The 17241-nt window shown below is 42.0% G+C and overlaps 1 protein-coding gene across 14 annotated transcripts in view; it reads right to left on the bottom strand.

Moving 5' to 3' along the window:
• dock9b (dedicator of cytokinesis 9b) overlaps positions 1–17241 on the bottom strand; it is a 332554-nt gene that overhangs the window by 199691 nt on the left and 115622 nt on the right. For all 14 annotated transcript variants that reach the window (XM_043691311.1, XM_043691316.1, XM_043691321.1 and 11 more), the window contains exon 2: positions 11939–12055. In XM_043691311.1, the coding sequence (XP_043547246.1) occupies positions 11939–12055 (117 nt within the window). The remainder of the gene's footprint in view (positions 1–11938; positions 12056–17241) is intronic.

Genomic DNA, 17241 nt, shown 5'->3' with positions numbered 1-17241 from the left:
TGTGTCATTACTGTTAATTCTTCTATTTTCTGTGCTATGGATGGGTTTTTGGAAGCGTCTCTGGCAGTGCTCCGTTGTTAACTCTCCTTTCCATGCTGCTGTGGAGTATTGAGTTGCCTTTGGATTTGTCTAGGCAATTGTATTTCTCACAGTTTAATCCAATGTCCTCTTGTGGAACATAGTAGAGTGTGCAGTGCTGGAAAAGCACAGCAGGTCAGGCAGCATCCGAGGAGCAGGAGAATCGATGTTTCGAGCATAAGCCCTTCATCAGGAATCTTCTTGTGGAATATAGCTTGCATATATCATAAAAGTTTGGATGCTGCTGGTGGGTGAATCAAGCCACACTTCATACAAGATTTGGGTGTGACAGGTTTAATAGTGTTCCAGAGTCAAGCACTCGGAAATGCAGCTAGCTTTCTATGAGTGCTTCAAACTCACATCCTTCCTCTGGAGCAGCATCATTTTATATATTCACTGGGTTTGGACCAAAGAGATTTGCTGAAGGACGTGAGGGGTGCAAAGTCATTGATCAGTTCTACTAAGTCAGCTTGAGTGAAATCACATCCTGTATGTGTGTTCTCTCCTGCATACAAATCAGTTGATTGTTTCACCTGGCCATTGTCAAACCTGTGAATCCTGAAACAGACACAAACTTGAAGTTGGTCTTTCAAATCTGAAACATTTTGTCAGCATCTTTGCAGTCATTGTCAAAGTACCAGCGAATTTTCATTGTCTTAACCCTTTAGTCCCCGAAGTGAGAAAAGGTTTGACGGTCTATCACTCCTTGTCAGTGTTCTGCTGGAAAGATTGTTTATAACTGGTTATGTCAGCTGCAGGGTGGTGCTTTCTCTGTTTTTATGTTTAGTTCTTTGATTGCAACTTTAAGACTTGATGCCCCTTTGCAGGGTCATACCTGGAGGTGGCATTCGCACCTAAACAAGCGATGATCACATCATGCGCGCATTTCCTTTTTTTTGTTTCAAACAGAAACTAGTAGAATCAATCAACATTAGGACACAGGTAAGGCCTCTTTAGTATAGATTTTATTCCCCATTGTTTTTAGCTGAATTTTACTGCAGAATTTTATGGTTTCTCAGACTGGAGACATCTTTTAGCTGCCTTCCTTTTAAAACAGAACTATCCTGGGCCTCTGATGTTTTTTGTTTGAAACAGGGAGAGAGGTTGAGTGTGCTCTGCATTAACTTTGATTGCAGCAATTCAGCTCTGAACATTAACAAACTGATAGATGACTGTTAGGAAAATGACATCACGCAGCTCCCAGCCTTTAGCACCCACTTACTGCCACTAACCAGCTTTTCAAAGTCCATGTACTACCACCCTGATGCACATTGTGGTTTTGTCTATGATAGCCCATGCAACGGTTCTGAGTAAGGGTCACTGAAACTGAAATATTAACTCTGCTTTCTCTCCAAAGATGCTGCCAGACCTCCTGAGCCTTACGAGCAATTTCTGTTTCTGTCTCTACATAACTGAAGTCCTTTAGTGCTGTTCCAGTAAACTACCTCTGTGTCTTTCTCAAAGCCTGGACATCCTTCTTAAAGTGTGGTGTCTAAAATTGGACACAATATCAGCTGAGGTGCTTTATAAAGGTGGCAGCATCACTTCCTTGTTTTTGGCCTCACTCTCTATTTATAAAGACCAGGATGCTGAATGCTAGTTTAAACAGATTTGTGAGTTTGTTCTGTCACCTTCAAATATTTATGTATACACAGAGTCTCCTGTTCCTGCAGCCGCTTTAAAGTTCTGCCATTTTGTTATACAGGATATTGCCTCTCCTTGTCCCTCATTACAAAGTACATCACTTCATCCAAAGAAGAAAAAGATTTGATAGATCAAAGTCAGTTCATGATTATGTGCCAGTGACTGACTTTCAATATTTTTTATTCAAAAGCCTGTTTACAACTGACAAAAACAACGTATGAAATGGAGAAATTCCACAGACATATTTCTTGAATTTAGACAGACATAGTAAATAGGAGTTAAAAATAGCTACATTTTTAACAAGGTCCCTTTGTTTCTGAATTGAGGGAGTGGCTATGAAGCATACAATCGCTGTCACGCACAAACCTTGGAGATTATCAGACCATAAAAAGCACACTATAACATGAGCACTTTAATCCCCTGTGGACTGAGTTTATCATTCACCTCATCAGTAAATCACGTCATCGCTCAGCTCAGCTCTCGCTTCCCTGAATCATAAGGTTGTGGATTATTCAAGTCTCACTTGAGAAACTAGAGCAGAAAACTAAGTGTGATGCTGAGGGGGCCCTGCTCTGACGGAGGTGGTGTCACTCAGGTATTAAGGAGAAGCAATGGCCTAGTGGTATTATCACTGGACTGTTAATCCAGAGACCCAGGTAATGTTCTGGGTTCAAGTCCCAAAACGGCAGGTGGTGGAATTTGAATTCAATGTAAATCTTGAATCAAGAGTCTAATGATGACCATGAATTGAGTGCCGTCTGATTCACTAATGTCCTTTAGGGAATGAAACCACCATCTTTCCCTGGTCTCACTATGTGACTCCAGACTCACAGCAATGTGGTTGACTCTTAACTGCCCTCTGGGCAATTGGGGATGGGCAATAAATGCTGGTCTAGCTGCAATGCCCTCATCCTATGAATGTATTTTTAAAAAATGTCCAACTGCCTTCTCTGTAAAGATCCCACGCCACTATATCAAAGAGCAACAGACAGGCTATTCTAGCTAATAGTTATCAGCATCACAAAAAAAAGTGATCCAGCTATTGTCACATTGCTGTCTGTGGGATTCTGCTTTGTACAAATTGGCTGCTACACTTCCTACATTGTAAAAGTGACCACACTGCAAAAGGAGGTGCCTCTTCAATGCTGCAATTACAATGAACACACAAACATATGAGTTAGAAGCAGGTAGGCTATTCAATCCTTAAACCTGCTCCTCCATTCAAAGCTCATGACTAATTTGATTATGCCACATTTCTGGCTACCCCCAATAACAATTCACCTCCTTGTTTATTAAGAATCTGCCTACCTTAAATATATTTAAAGAGTCTACTTCCACCACCTTTTGTGGAAGACAGCTCCAAAGAACTCAACTCACAGTAAGAGAAAACCTTCTTCCTTGTCCTTTACCTTCCTCCAGCCTTGTCATCACATGGACTGCTTTCAGCATAGCCAACCCATTTTCAGCTATGTATGGTCCCCATTCTCAGGTTTCCTTTCTCCCTGGCATTCAATCGTTAATTTCCTTACCTTCCTAACTATCATTCTCTCCCTTACCGCTCACTCCTTCCTCTTCCCACCCCCAACTTCAATATATGTCTTCAGTATATATATATCACCTTTTCCTAGTTACAATCAGTTCTGAAGAAGGGTAACTGAACCTGGAATGTTAACTCTGCCTTCTCTCCACTGATGCTGCCAGACCTGCTGGGTTTCTCAAGTTATTTCTGTCTTTGTTTCACATTTCCAGCATCCAAAGTCCTTGGCTTTATCTCTCATCATCGGCATGCACAACACCATTGAATTTGGTCGAGAAAGGGGTGCTGGAAAAGCACAGCAGATCAACAGCATCCGAGGAGCTGGAGAATCTATGTTTCAGGCCAGAGCCTTTTGCCCGAAACGTCAATTCTCCTGCTCATCGGATGCTGCTTGACCTGCTGTGCTTTTCTAGCACCTCACTCTCGACTCTGATCTTCGGCATCTGCAGTCTTCACTTTCTCCACAATTGAATTTGGATCTTAGGCTTTCTTTGGAAAATAATTCATTCAAAATGGTGAAGTGAAAGCCTAAACTAACATGTCAGTGACGCAGGCCCCTCAAAGCACATCAGTGCAAATGGCCACACAATTCAGCAGTAACTGAAGTAAAATTATTACTCCTTTTACCCTAATTCTTAGTCAAGACTCTGCGTAGAACTGGCACTTACCTTGCTCTGAAATCTCTTCCAGTTCCACAACCTTCCAAGATTTCCGATCTCTTCCAATTCTGATCTCTTGAGCTTTCCCCAATTTCTATACTCTACCCTGGGTGCCTGCAATGTTAGCTGCATCAGCTAACCACCTCCCTCCTCCTTTAAAACACTTCTTAAAAATTTACAAAGTTTTCAGTCACCTATCCAAATAACTGTTGCTTGGTGTTAGTACTTAGTTTGATCATTTCTCCTGAGCACCTTGGGGAGTTTTACTGCATTAAAGCTGTTATAAATATCCAAGTCATTCCTGTGTCAGAGGTTTGCAGGGTCAAGTCCCATTACAAGGATGTGAACACCAAATCCAGGCTGATGCCTAAATAAAATTTATTGCAAGAGAAGGAGACCATTCGGCCTGATGGGTCTATGTTGCTGTTCGGTGCCTCCTCCTCTTGTTGCTAACTCTCAGCCAATTGCACAGGGGGCAGGAGATGTTTGGAACTCCCTTCTTGAAACTGTAATTGTAACTGGGTCAAATGCAGGAAGCAAAACACACAGAAGCTCTGGAGAAGTCTGCATGATCAGAGGGTGCTGGGGTGACCCGTGACAGGAAATGTGCCCCTCCCCCCACCTTCCCACACAAATCATGGAATTGGTAGGACAAGGATGACCTACATGGCGTAAACAGTGGCGTCACTGAGTTGGCAGTCACCTGAGTTTGAGTTGGAGCCTGGAAGGAGGACAGCGACGTTACCATCAAGGCCAAGATCATGTGATTAAACCTCCCCGCCCCCCCATGCACCGCAGTCCCATCAGGAAAATCTCTCCACACTGTCAGCATCCGCTCCCCCCCCCCCCGCCCCCGCTTTGAAAAAGTCTGGGATTCTCTCACTTCACACACTCTACTCATCTTGTTCATCCATTTACTAAGGCCTCTAGTTTTTGTGTTAAATGTTTGTGTCCCTGAATCTATTGGTCAGGGTGCTTCGGGTCATAGAGTTAGATAGCAAAGAGATCCTTCAGCCCATCAAGTCTGTGCAGAGCCATCTACACAAATCCCACTTTCTAGCACTTGGTCCTTGACCTTGAATATTATGATATTGCATTCCTGTTCTTTTTAAAGATTAAAGGTTTCCTGCCTCTACTGCCCTCCCAGGAAATACTTCCCAGATTCCCTCCCCCAACTAGGTGAAAAAAATGTTTCCACAAATCCCCTCCAAACCTCCTGACTTTAACCCTAAAATTATGACTCCTTGTTACCAACCGTTCGACTGGGGGAACAGTTATTTCCTTTCCATCTTGTCCATGCCCCTTACAGTCTGAGACACCTCGGTCATGTTCTCCTGTCAGCCTTCTCTGCTCAAAAGAAAGCCCAAGCTTATCCAGCTAAAATGCTCCATCCCAAGGAACATCCTGGTGAATCTCCTCTACACTCCCACCGCCCCCCAGTACAATCCCATCCTTCCTATAGCCTGGTGATCAGAATTGCACATAGTACTCCAGCTGTCACCTAAACAAAGTTTCGTACAGCTCCAACAACAACCTCCCTGCTCTTGTAATCTGTGCCATGACCAATAACATACGGAGTCGTGAATGCTTTCATTGACTACCCTAGAAACCTGCCCTGCCACCTCCAGGGACCTATGGACAAGCACCACAAGATATCTCTGTTCCTCTTAGCTTCCTGGTGTCCTACCATTCACTGAGTCCTCCCTGGTCCAATTACATCCTCCAAAGTGCATCAACTCGCACCTATTAGGGTTAAACTCCAACAGAATCACTCCTAACAGTGCATTTGCATCTACAAGGATTTTAAAGTTGGAAAGTACTTTCCATTCTTGAATAGATTTAAACCCATGTGATCCACACTGCTATTGGAGTTACTAGGAAGTAAGACTCCCTCCTGCAGAATATCTCGCCACACCTTGCTCAGCTGTCAGCTCAGGTGTGTGTGACACCTTGTACAGTAACTGATGCCAGGATCACCTCAGGCTGACTCAAGCTTTCAGTATGAAAGCAGCCTGCACTCAAGAAGACTTGGTCCATATGGGATATAACACTGAAATACCAATACACATGACTTGGTGCAGTGAAATCACGAGTGTGCAAAGATGCTTTTACATTTGATATGAGCTCAGTCATGACATGGAGCAGTCACAAAGTGCTCACCTTATACAGCTTATAGTCCAGAGACCAGAATAAATGAGCAGGAGACCCAAAAGTTAAACACAAAAAAAATACACATGATTTTTAGTTAAAGAAATTATCTTTCGTTGGTCTGGCCTCTATGTAATTCCAGATCCACAGGGATGGAGATTATTCTTAACTACTTTCTGAAATGGCCTGACAAGCCACTCGAGAGGGCAGCTCAACAACAGCTCCTGAAAAGGAATTCAGTTGCAGAATAGGACATGATATTAGAGCACCGACACGTTTGCACTCCACTTTGATCAGATTAATACCTACTTGTTACGGAATGAGCGGTTATATATTAGTCTTTCCATTTGGGATATCTGCTATCTAAAACAGGAAATCCTGAAAGAAATAATTAATACCTATACAGAAAGTTATGACATAACTTCACCACTTAATAATAATGCTGTTAAAAATAAAAAAAATCAAATCAAGAAAATCTCAAGAATAGCCCTCAAAATAAAATTTCTTCTGACTCCTGGTAAACTGCAAATCTTACATTTGAATGGATAGTTGGTTTTTTCAATCCAAACATATTAAGGGATATGAGATGAAGTGGGCTAGGAATATATGGAATCAGGTTGCAGATAGCTCTGATCTCATTAACTGCAGGAAGAGGTTTGAGAGTCAATATGGTTTCCTTCTGTTCTTATACTTCCATGCTACAAGGTCAGAGAGGCCATCTTTCAGACAAGATGTTAAATCAAAGCCACGTACTCGGCAGTAACTACAATTCACAAGGTAGGCATTGCTGATGGAGAGTGTTGGTCAATCCTGAGTAAGTGGGAAGCCTGGATTCGTCCAATTTTAACAAGTGTGATCAGAATTATTATGATGAGAGTAACAGGCCTTTCAACTCCTTTAGTCTGCTCTACCATTCACTAACCGTAGCTTTAACTCCACTTGTCTGCCTGTTTCCTATAACCCTTGACTCCCTTGGCTAATCAAAAGTTTATCTATTTAACCCAGCCTCGAATAAATTCACTGGCCAGTTACCACTGTTTTGCAGAGGAAAAAAATTTCAAACATCCCTTTGAGACACAACAGCAACAAAAAGCACCAAAAAACCTTCATAACTCACTCATGCAAATCCAGAACAAGAAGATTAGGGTTAGTAAAAGAATACTCAGCAGTCTTGTCCGGCAACTCAGAGCTAAAACAAATATCAGTCTGGGGCTTTATCTTTTTGACATATGTCTTCCCTCTGAATGAGATAGGAAGTATGACATACAGGTTTATATTGTAAAACCAACAGTTCTGCAGCAAAAGAAAAAAAAATTCTGGCAAGATAAAACAGCTCCTTGACGTGAAGGAAGGATATAGGACTTTGTCCTTGAACCTTTTCAAGCTGATCTGCTCCCAGGTGCAATTTCAACATTTCTGTGACACATAAACATTAAACCAGTACAATTTCCTCTCGCGTAGACTTTGAAAATGTGCATCTGGTGTAAGGGGAAATTACTTCTCAAAGCTTATCAAGAGTATGCTGAACATTCATCGGCATAAAGCACTGGATTTTGTTTCCAAATTATTTTATGGGTTGTGAGCTGGGTGGCTAGGGCACCATGGAAAAAGTGAGGACTGTAGATGCTGGAGATCAGAGTCGAAGAGTGTGGCACTGGAAAAGCACAGCCGGTCAGTCAGCATCCGAGGAGCAGGAGAGTCGACGTTTCAGACATAAGCCCTTCATCAGGAATGAGGGGGTGGCCCAAGGGGGCTGAGAGGTAAATAGGAGGGGGGTGGGTCAGTTCAAGAAACTGGTGAAATCCACATTGATCCTGTGTGGTTGGAGGGTCCAAAGGGGGATCATGAGGTGTTCTTCCTCCAGGTGTCATGTGGCTAGAGTTTTGCGGTAGAGGAGGCCCAGAACTTGCATGTCCTTGGCAGAGTGGGAGGGAGTGCTAAAGTGTTCTGCCACAGGGCAGTGGGGTTGTTTTCTACGTGTGTCCCAGAGATGTTCTTTGAAACGTTCCGCAAGTTGGTGTCCTGTCTCCCCAATGTAGACGAGACCACATCCAGAGCAACGGATACCAGATTTCATCAGTCTCTTCATTTCCCCCTCTCCCCACCTTATCCCAGGTCCAACCTTCCAACTCAGCACTGCCCTCCTGAACGATCCTACCTGTCCATCTTCCTTCCCACCTATCCGCTTCACCCTCCCCCTGACCTATCACCATCACCCCCACCCTTCATCGACCTATCACATTCCCAACTACCTTCCCCTCAGCCTTACCCATTTATCTCTCAGCCCCCTTGAGCTACTCCCTCATTCCTGATGAAGGACTTATGCGCGAAATGGTTGACTCTCCTGCTCCTCAGATGCTGACTGACCGGCTGTGCTTTTCCAGCGCCACATGTTTCGGCAAGGGCACTATGTATTGGCCATTCCTTCCCTTCTTTGAAAAAGTAGCAGTGAGCTGGCAGTCTAACTGCTGCAGTCCCTCGGTATGTAGGTACAGCCACAGTGCTGTGAGGGAGAGAGTTCCAGGATTTTCAACAGTGCCAGTAAAGTAACAGCAGTCTAATTCTAACCACGATGGCATGTGACTCAGAGGAAAACTTGTAGGTGGTGGGTGGTGCTCCCATGTATCTGCTGCCCTTGTCCTTTTAGTTATAGAAGTTGGAGGTGTTTGATGGTGTTGTTGGAGTTTGTGCTTCCCATTATTTGGTAAGAGTGTCATTTCCAAAGCACCTTTTGTGACCATGGGGTGCCTCAAATATTAATTAGACAACACAAGTACTTTTAAAAACTTCAACTGTTGCAATGCAGGATGTGTGCCAATCAATTTGCTCACAGCAAGCTCCTATAAACAAAGATGTGCAGGTTAGGAGGATTGACCATGCTAAATTGCCCCACAACGTCCAGGGATGCATATGCTAGGTGGGCTAGCCATAGGAAAAGCAGGATTACAGGAAAAGGATGGAGTGGGTCTGGATGGGATGCTCTTCGGACAGTCGGTGTGGACTCAATGGGCTGAATGGCCTGCTTCTACACTGTAGGGATTCTATGATTCAATGATAAATATAAATGTACTATTGACCAACTGAGTTAGTTTGAAATGTTACTTAAGCACAAATACTGGCCAAACCAACAAGAATAATCTCTGGAATCAATTACAACCACACGAGGGTAGATAGAGCCTCAATGCAATGCTTTACATGGAAAGCAGCACCTCTGAGTGGGGCAGTACTCCCACAGTACTGCATTAGAGTGTCATCTGGAAATTTGGTCCTTAACTCCTAGAATTGAATCCGTAATCTTTGAGCTCAGAGGCTAGCAAGTTTTCGATCAACAGAATCCCAACTGACAGCAGGCTCTCAGCAAATGACAATGTGTTAAGGACCAGATAACATTTATTTTTTGTTGGTGTTTAAGGGACAGATATCACTGAGGGTACCAGAAAAAAACTTGTCTACTCTTCTTGGAAATGGTGCTATGGGATCTTGCAAGAGTGAAGGCAGATAACTTCTCTGATGGGATAATTTTCTGCTTTAAATAATGACCCACCCAAGCAGATGAGTTTGAAAGGAGTTGCACTATCATCCCCCCAGTAAACATTTGTAACAAGGGGCTCACCACATTAAGTGCACATCATCTCCCCCAAAGGGCCTTTCTTTTACAAAGTTTAAATTAAAAGTTATGTAAACAAATGGAGTTAGAAGCCAGCAACAACGTTTTCTTGTCATCACGCCAAGTCTTTGTCATAAACAAACTTAAATTGCTTCACAGTTTCAGGAAAACAAATTATAAAAGCAGCCCCATTTTTAAACTATGTCTGAAGCAATTTCTTGCAAATACCCTTTAGCATTGATACGCTCCTCACCAGCCTCCCACCTGCTGTGAACTTGTAGCCATCCAGAGTTCTTCTGCCCAGTTCTTAACCCATGCCAAGTACCACTCACCCACCATCCCAGAGTTTGCCAACCTTAAGAGGGATTCCAATTAACACCTAGATTTCCTAATTTTAAACCTCTTTTTCAAACCGCTCCCCATCTCTCCAGTGTCCCACAACCCTCTGAGTTATCTGACCTCATTGTGCTTCCCTGATTTTAACAGCTCTAAAAATGGCAGCCATCGCTTCAGATGCCAAAACCTTGAACTTTGGAATTCTCTTCCTAAACGTCTCTGAATATCTCTCCTCTTCAAAACCTACCTCTGACTAAGCTTTGATGACCTAACCAAAGTCACCTTATGTGGCTCAATGTTAATGATTCCACAGAGCTCCTAGGAATGTGCTATTACACTGTCAGTGCTTTAGAAAGATCAAGGTACTGACATTTATGAAATTGTTACAGTAATCATGCATAACATCAACAAATATCCATTCATGACATATAAAGTTCCAAACAATAAGTGTGCTACCCATTGGGTATTCAAAAAAGAGAACAAGGTGGACAGATTTATTTGAGTAGTGGTCTCTGATTTTAGACATAACCTTTCACCTACTCCCCAGCTCAGTGGAAAAGGCAACACTTGACTACACTTCCAACAGCAGGAGGAAAGAGACATATCATGGAAACTGGCTGAAGAAATATCTCCTGGTGCAGCCTAGTATTCTTGTTTGATTCCAAGAAATTTACAACATTAAATAATGCTACATTTTCCTTTGATCAAATGAGTCTGGAAACTTTTTACCATCCCCAAAAGGAAATAATTAAACTGATTTAAAAAAAACTCCACTCAATAGCTATCTAAACCTCTCCAAATTAGTTTTCAAGCAATGGGACAGTGCATAGTACAGTTCTGCTTATTTGGTTTGGCTGCTGGAAATAATAACAAATCATCTACTGGTTATCGTACATCAGTCCCAATTCAGGAAGAGGGATAGGTTGCAATCTTTCAATCAGAGTCATGCCTTGCGGTTTTCAATCACACTTAAAAAATATCAAATGTGGGGCATCATCAGATCATTATCAAGTGCTGCGAACTGATACATTGTTCATTTGAAACAGTGCAGTAATGGGCAACATGACCCTCTGGATACTTACGTAAACAAATATGGGAACGTATAGTTCTGAGATTATATTGGAATAATACAGCAATATGACACTCTCCTTTGAATATATATAGATTCTGATATTTTGTTAAAGTGTGGAAGCTTGCTTTTTAATCATAATAAAGACACTGTCTTTCAACAAAGGAATTGCAGGATTGGATCTAAGTTCTGTAGCCCAAATGTGAACAATGGTGGGAATTAAATAGCTAGCAGGAAGAGGTGGCTCCAAGTTGTCCTCAATGATAAGGCAGCCCAGCACACCAGTGCAAAAGACAAGTCTGAAATATTTGCATCCACCTTCAGCCAAAAGCGCTGAATGGTTGATCCACCTCAGCCTTGTCTTGAAATCCCCAGTAACACAGCTGCCTGTCTTTCCTCTAAATGGCGCTGATAAACAGCTGGGCACGAATACTGCAAAGGCTATGGTCCCTGTCACTGTTTTGCCAATGGGACTGAAAACCTCAGGAGCCAGCTGAGCTCCTAGCTACAACATTGGCATCTATCCAACAATGTGGAAAATTGCCCAGGTTTATCCCTTACACAAATGCACCATCTTTTGCCAGGCAATTCAAGTTGGGTAATACATGCCAGCTTAGAAAGCGACACCCATGTCCCATGAAATATGTACTTTAAAAATCAACCTTTAACCTTTTGTAGAAGACAGTATGAGTCCTGTCTAGGTTACCATGCCCTGATAATTAAATCATTTTAGCAGCAGCATCATTCATGTAGTATATCCTCCCCAACATGTGTTGCTCAGAACTGAACATAATGTACCGTTCAAACAAAATGTAAAACCACTTGAAACATTATTACTCTAACATTAAACTTCACAGTACCTGAAAATCTTCATTAGGGAAAAGCAGCATGTCCCGCAAAGGATCACTGATAATTTGTGCTTTCTTCTGTAATAAGACATTCTCGTAGTCTATAGGTTCAATGTCCTTTGGTTTCGCCTAGAAAGAAATCACAAAGACAGTTTGAGGCTCCAGGTTTTAACATTCTCATACTGAGCAAGTGTTGATTACTTAATATTCAAAACTAACATTTTAAATTATTAGTCAACACTGAAAAGACGCCACAATTTCACTCTGAGTTAGATGGAAAACAAACACTGGGGATTCCATCAGCAAAAAAAACTGTCACACAGATACTACCAAAACTGAAAAATGTGTTGCTGGAAAAGTGCAGCAGGTCAGGCAGCATCCAAGGAGCAGGACAATTGACGTTTCGGGCATAAGCCCTTCTTCCTGAAGAAGGGCTTATGCCCGAAATGTTGATTCTCCTGCTCCTTGGATGTTGCCTGACCTGCTGCACTTTTCCAGCAACACATTTTTCAGTTCTGAGCTCCAGCATCTGCAGTCCTCACTTTCTCCTAGATACTACCAAAAGTCTAGGCAAGATTACTATTTGAAATATACCAATGGCACATTTCTGCTGACCGAATGCCTCGTTTAATTAGACTGTGCAGGATAATAGCAAAAGGAATTAGCATATTTCTCTGCTGAATTTAGCAATGTAACATTACATCGAAAGAAAAAAAAGGAGCAGAAGAACTGATTGTGGAAATTAAGTCCAAATATCAAACGTATTTTTCAACTGTAATTTCAAACAGCTCGCATTTACCAAGAACTTTTAACATAATGAAGCCCCCGAAACATAGGGATAGGTGTACCACATTCAAATTACATTAGGAAGCTTTATTTACACCTGTGTTTTTGTTTTTGCCGCTGTTTACCAATTATTTACTTATCTATGCTATTTAACTCTGTGATCTGCCTGTATTGCTCGCAAGACAAAGTTTTTCACTGTGCCTCGGTACACGTGACAATAAATTCAGTTCAATTAAATTATATAGATCCTTTCAAGACCACAGATTGTCCCAAAACATTTTAATCAATGAAACCCTTTTGGAAGGGTCACACTGCTGAAATGTTGGAAACACAGCAGCCTATTTGCACACAGTAAGTTCCCACAAAAAAAAAAGAGGGAGAATATCTAGCTGATTTGTTTCGACAATGTTAGTTGATGGATGAATATTGGTCATGATGTCTGGGGTACCTCTTAATCATTAATGTTCGCTTCCTTATTTTTTTTGAAGACAGGATCTTTTATTTTGACCTGACAGATCAGAGCAGGGTTAGCTTTTACATCTCCCTCAGCACTACACTGGCGTGTCAGGCTTGGGTTTCACGCAAATTCCAGACTGGGACCTGTACCAAAAAGCTTAAGATTCAGAGGTCAGAATGTAACCCTCGTGCCACGACTGACCCATATTTTAAAAAAACTCATTAAATCAAATTAACACTGAACCAAGCAAATCATCTGTGTTTGTTTTACTGGCAAAAAAAAACAAACTTGAGTTTTCCTTTTCCAAACTGATAGTTCCTAAAACATGTCCTCAAAGCAGTTTTATTTTTTTTTAAAATCTTTCATGGGTTGCGGCAAGGTCAGCATTTGTTGCCGATTCCAAAATGTATTCATGAAGGTCGTGTCAGCCACCATCTTGAATGACTGATTTTGGATGAAATTTCCTCCAATTCATCCTCCAAAGATATTTTTCTGTTATTTCCTATTTCTTAAATAAGAGCATTCTTTAAAATTACCTAATGTGCATTTCCATCTGTTATAGCAAATTTTAACAGAATGGAAAGGATCAGTTGGACAGAAAATGTAAAAATGGTGACAATGGGGAATGAATGATTAAAGAATTCTGCAGCGGGTAATTAGGAACAGAGTCTGAGTAGGAAATGTTAAGAAGGGAATAGTTCAAAGAAAACAAGGAAGAGAACATTAATGATCGTTGGGATGAAAACTGAATGTCTTTTTTTGCCAATTGCAAAGACTGGGAGAGGAGGAAAGATGACTACGAGCCAAACATCAATCTTCAGGCAGAACACACACGATGTGATAAAGGCAGACACGATGAGCAGGATTTTCATTAGTGGAATTAAGAACATTTTCAGGTTTGGCAGTGCCACCTCAGGAGAAGGTGCTTGCGTGGAGCAGGGGGTTAACTGAAGCTAGACTACTGCCTCACATAAAGAGCTCAGAGACGGGCAGTCCAGCTGCCAAGGCCAGCTGTTTGAATGGTACGCCTCAGTGCTCTGGGATTTGTTTTTTTTTCATTTGTGGGATATGGGTGTCACTGGCTGGCCAGCATTTATTGCCCATCCCTAGTTGCCCCTGAGAAGACGGTGGTGAACTGCCCTCTTGAACCGCTGCAATCCACCTGCTGTGGGTTGACTCACAATGCCTTCAGGGAGTGAATTCCAAGATTTCGGCCCACTGTTAAAATAGTGAAGGAACAACGATATATTTCCAACTCAGGATGATGAGTGGCTTGGAGGGGAACTTGCAGGTAGTGGTGTTCCCATGTAGCTGCTGCCCTTGTCTTTCTAGATGCAAGTGGTTGTGGATTTGGTAGGTGCTGTCTGAGGATCTTTGGTGAATTTCTGCAGTACACCTTGTAGGTCATCGCCACTCACAAAACAGTCAAATTCTTCTCTACCTCGGTGAGACCAAACATAAACTAAGGGAATGTTTCACCGAGCATCTCAGCCAGGCCCGTACGGGCCAGCCTGATCTCCGGCTCACTGCCCATTTCAATTCCCCTTCCCACTCCCTTTCTGACAATGCCATCCTCGGCCTCCTCCATTGCCACAGTGAATCAAGGCTGCAAATTGGAGGAACAACACCTAATCTTCCGCCTGGGCAGCCTACAACACAGAGGGCTCAACATTGAGCTCTCCAATTTCAAATAACCTTCCTACCCATTCCCCAATTCCCTTTCCAGCCCCGCCTCCTCCCTCTATCCCTGCTATCCAACCCTTCCTTCCAGCTTTCAACCGGATTCATTCCTCCCATTGACCAACCAGGTTGTACCCACCACCTGTGTTCACCTATCACTAACCCCACCACTCCACCCCCTTCCCCACCCATAGCCCTTCTTCCCCCCCTCCCCTTTATCTGCAGCTCCCCCTACCCCTACCTGCATTCCCGAAGAAGTGTTGTACCCAAAACATTGAACTCTTCACCTCCTCATGCTGCCTGGCTTGCTGTGTTCTTCCAGCCCCCTATTTGTCTACTTTGGATTCCAACATGTGCAGGTTTTTGTCTCTAAATTCATTACAGAAGCAGGCATCAACAGGGTTAAAGGAACTGTTTACAAATACATTTTAATTGGATAAACACTTGTTAACTTCAAAAATACCACATGGTAAAATCATCATTATGGTCATGGGTATGGGTGTCTCGAAATTTGGGTGCTTCATTTCCTATTTCTGACTCAGGCACCTCCATTTATAAATTACCCCCTCGCTCAGAACAAAAGCTGAAACATAGCCAAATTACAACAGGCTTTACAAATTATTAAAATTATCACAAATAATTCAGGATTTCGCATTTTACAAATCTGAACAATTATTCTGGTGAAGAATCCAGCTATTAGTCTGGACAAGAATGACAACCGTCTCTCTCAAAACCTTGAAATAATTTTCACAGTAATCAGATTTAAAGCTATTCTGAAATGTGCATTGAGTACTCATATGTTCCAGCGTCGACAGCGAATGTTCCTGATTCATTTCAAATAAGTCATTGAAAGGAAGTACATCTAACTATTGCAAAGTAAAGAGCTGTTTTAATTTGAGATTATGCCAATTAAAATACACTTTCTGCACAATCAATACATTCACACAATGTTGTGTCTGCATGTTTATTAATGATGTACCTTTCCTGAACAGAAAATCTGGGCAATCTTGCAAGACATGTTTTCAATGTAAAATGGAATGTGGGGGAGCCAGAATGCCTCAAATTAGCCGATGACAGGAGCCTTCTTGCAAAACTCTGCTTTCAGGAGTTATGGATTTTTGTAAAGCTGGTTTATGAGACTGTGGTTTGTGCAATTTCATTAGCAGAATATCAATTACAAAGTTAAAAGAAATGCACGTCTCTGCATTTCATTTCGAGGAATTTTACCTGAAACACTTCTTAGCTTCAAGAAGTAATTCTTGATTGAAGTGAGAGTATCAAAGCATTTACAGAAATTCCAGCGAATCTGAAGCGACCCAAATAAATCAGGTCACAAAACAATGTTCAATTATAATGGGTTGCTAATGTAAAACATCAACCCACGTATGCACATACTAATGTACTTATGGCCTTCACTAAATGACACCATGCACCGTGGAGATGTAGGCATCAATGTGAACACAGGCAAATATAGTCAGAATAACGGAAAATTTAGACCATTGAGTTAGTTTTCAGGAAAGTCTTCAATGACAAAACAGAAGCTTGCCTTTGTACAATGTCTTTAAAAGGAAACACTTTTTAATTGGATTATTTACATTGCTTGTTTCTTCCATTACAACAGTTCGAGGAACTTTGGATCCAGGTAGCTCACTGAGCTTCAGATCAGAATTGAGAAGTTGGGGTCTCAGCTTGTGTCATGTAAGGAAGGGGAAAGTTACCTGGACCTTGTTCCCGAAGGCAAAGCCCTCAGCTTAGGAAATTCAAACCTGGTCTGTGATCAGTGATTGGAGTGTGTAACTGCAAGTAAGGCAGATCTGAGGATCTGGTATGGCATTTGAGGAGCCTCAGTCCATGCAATTGTCCAACATTTCCAGCTTTTTGCAAACTGTGTTGAAGACAGTAGGGATCTTGATCAATTGAGCTAATGGGCTGAGGAGTGGCAGATGGAGTTTCATTTAGATAAATGCAAGGTACTGTATTTTGGTAAAACAAATATGGCACGACTTATACAATTAATGGGAGGGCCCTAAATAGTATTGCAGAACAGTGAGACCTAGTGATGCAGGCACATAATTCTTTGAAATTTTCATCACAGTTGACATGTTGGTTAAGAAGGCGTTTAGCACGCTTGCCTACATTGCTCAGACCACTGAGTATAGAAGTTGGGATTCTATGTTGAGTTTGTACAAGATGTTGGTAAGGCCACTTTTGCAGTACAGTATAGAGTCCAACTACAGGAAAGCTATTATTAAATTGGAGATGCTGCAGAAAAGAGTTCCCAGGATGTCACCACGACTGGAGAGTTTGCATTATACAGATAGGAGCGGAGAAGGTTGAGGGGTGACCTTATAGAGGTTTATAAAATCATGAGGGGTCACAGAGGTGAAGAGCA

The sequence above is a fragment of the Chiloscyllium plagiosum genome, chromosome 6 (assembly GCF_004010195.1).
Source record: "Chiloscyllium plagiosum isolate BGI_BamShark_2017 chromosome 6, ASM401019v2, whole genome shotgun sequence".
In the NCBI taxonomy this organism is placed as follows: domain Eukaryota; kingdom Metazoa; phylum Chordata; class Chondrichthyes; order Orectolobiformes; family Hemiscylliidae; genus Chiloscyllium; species Chiloscyllium plagiosum.
Note: the sequence above shows the minus strand (reverse complement) of the source record. Positions and strands in the feature narration are given on the sequence as shown.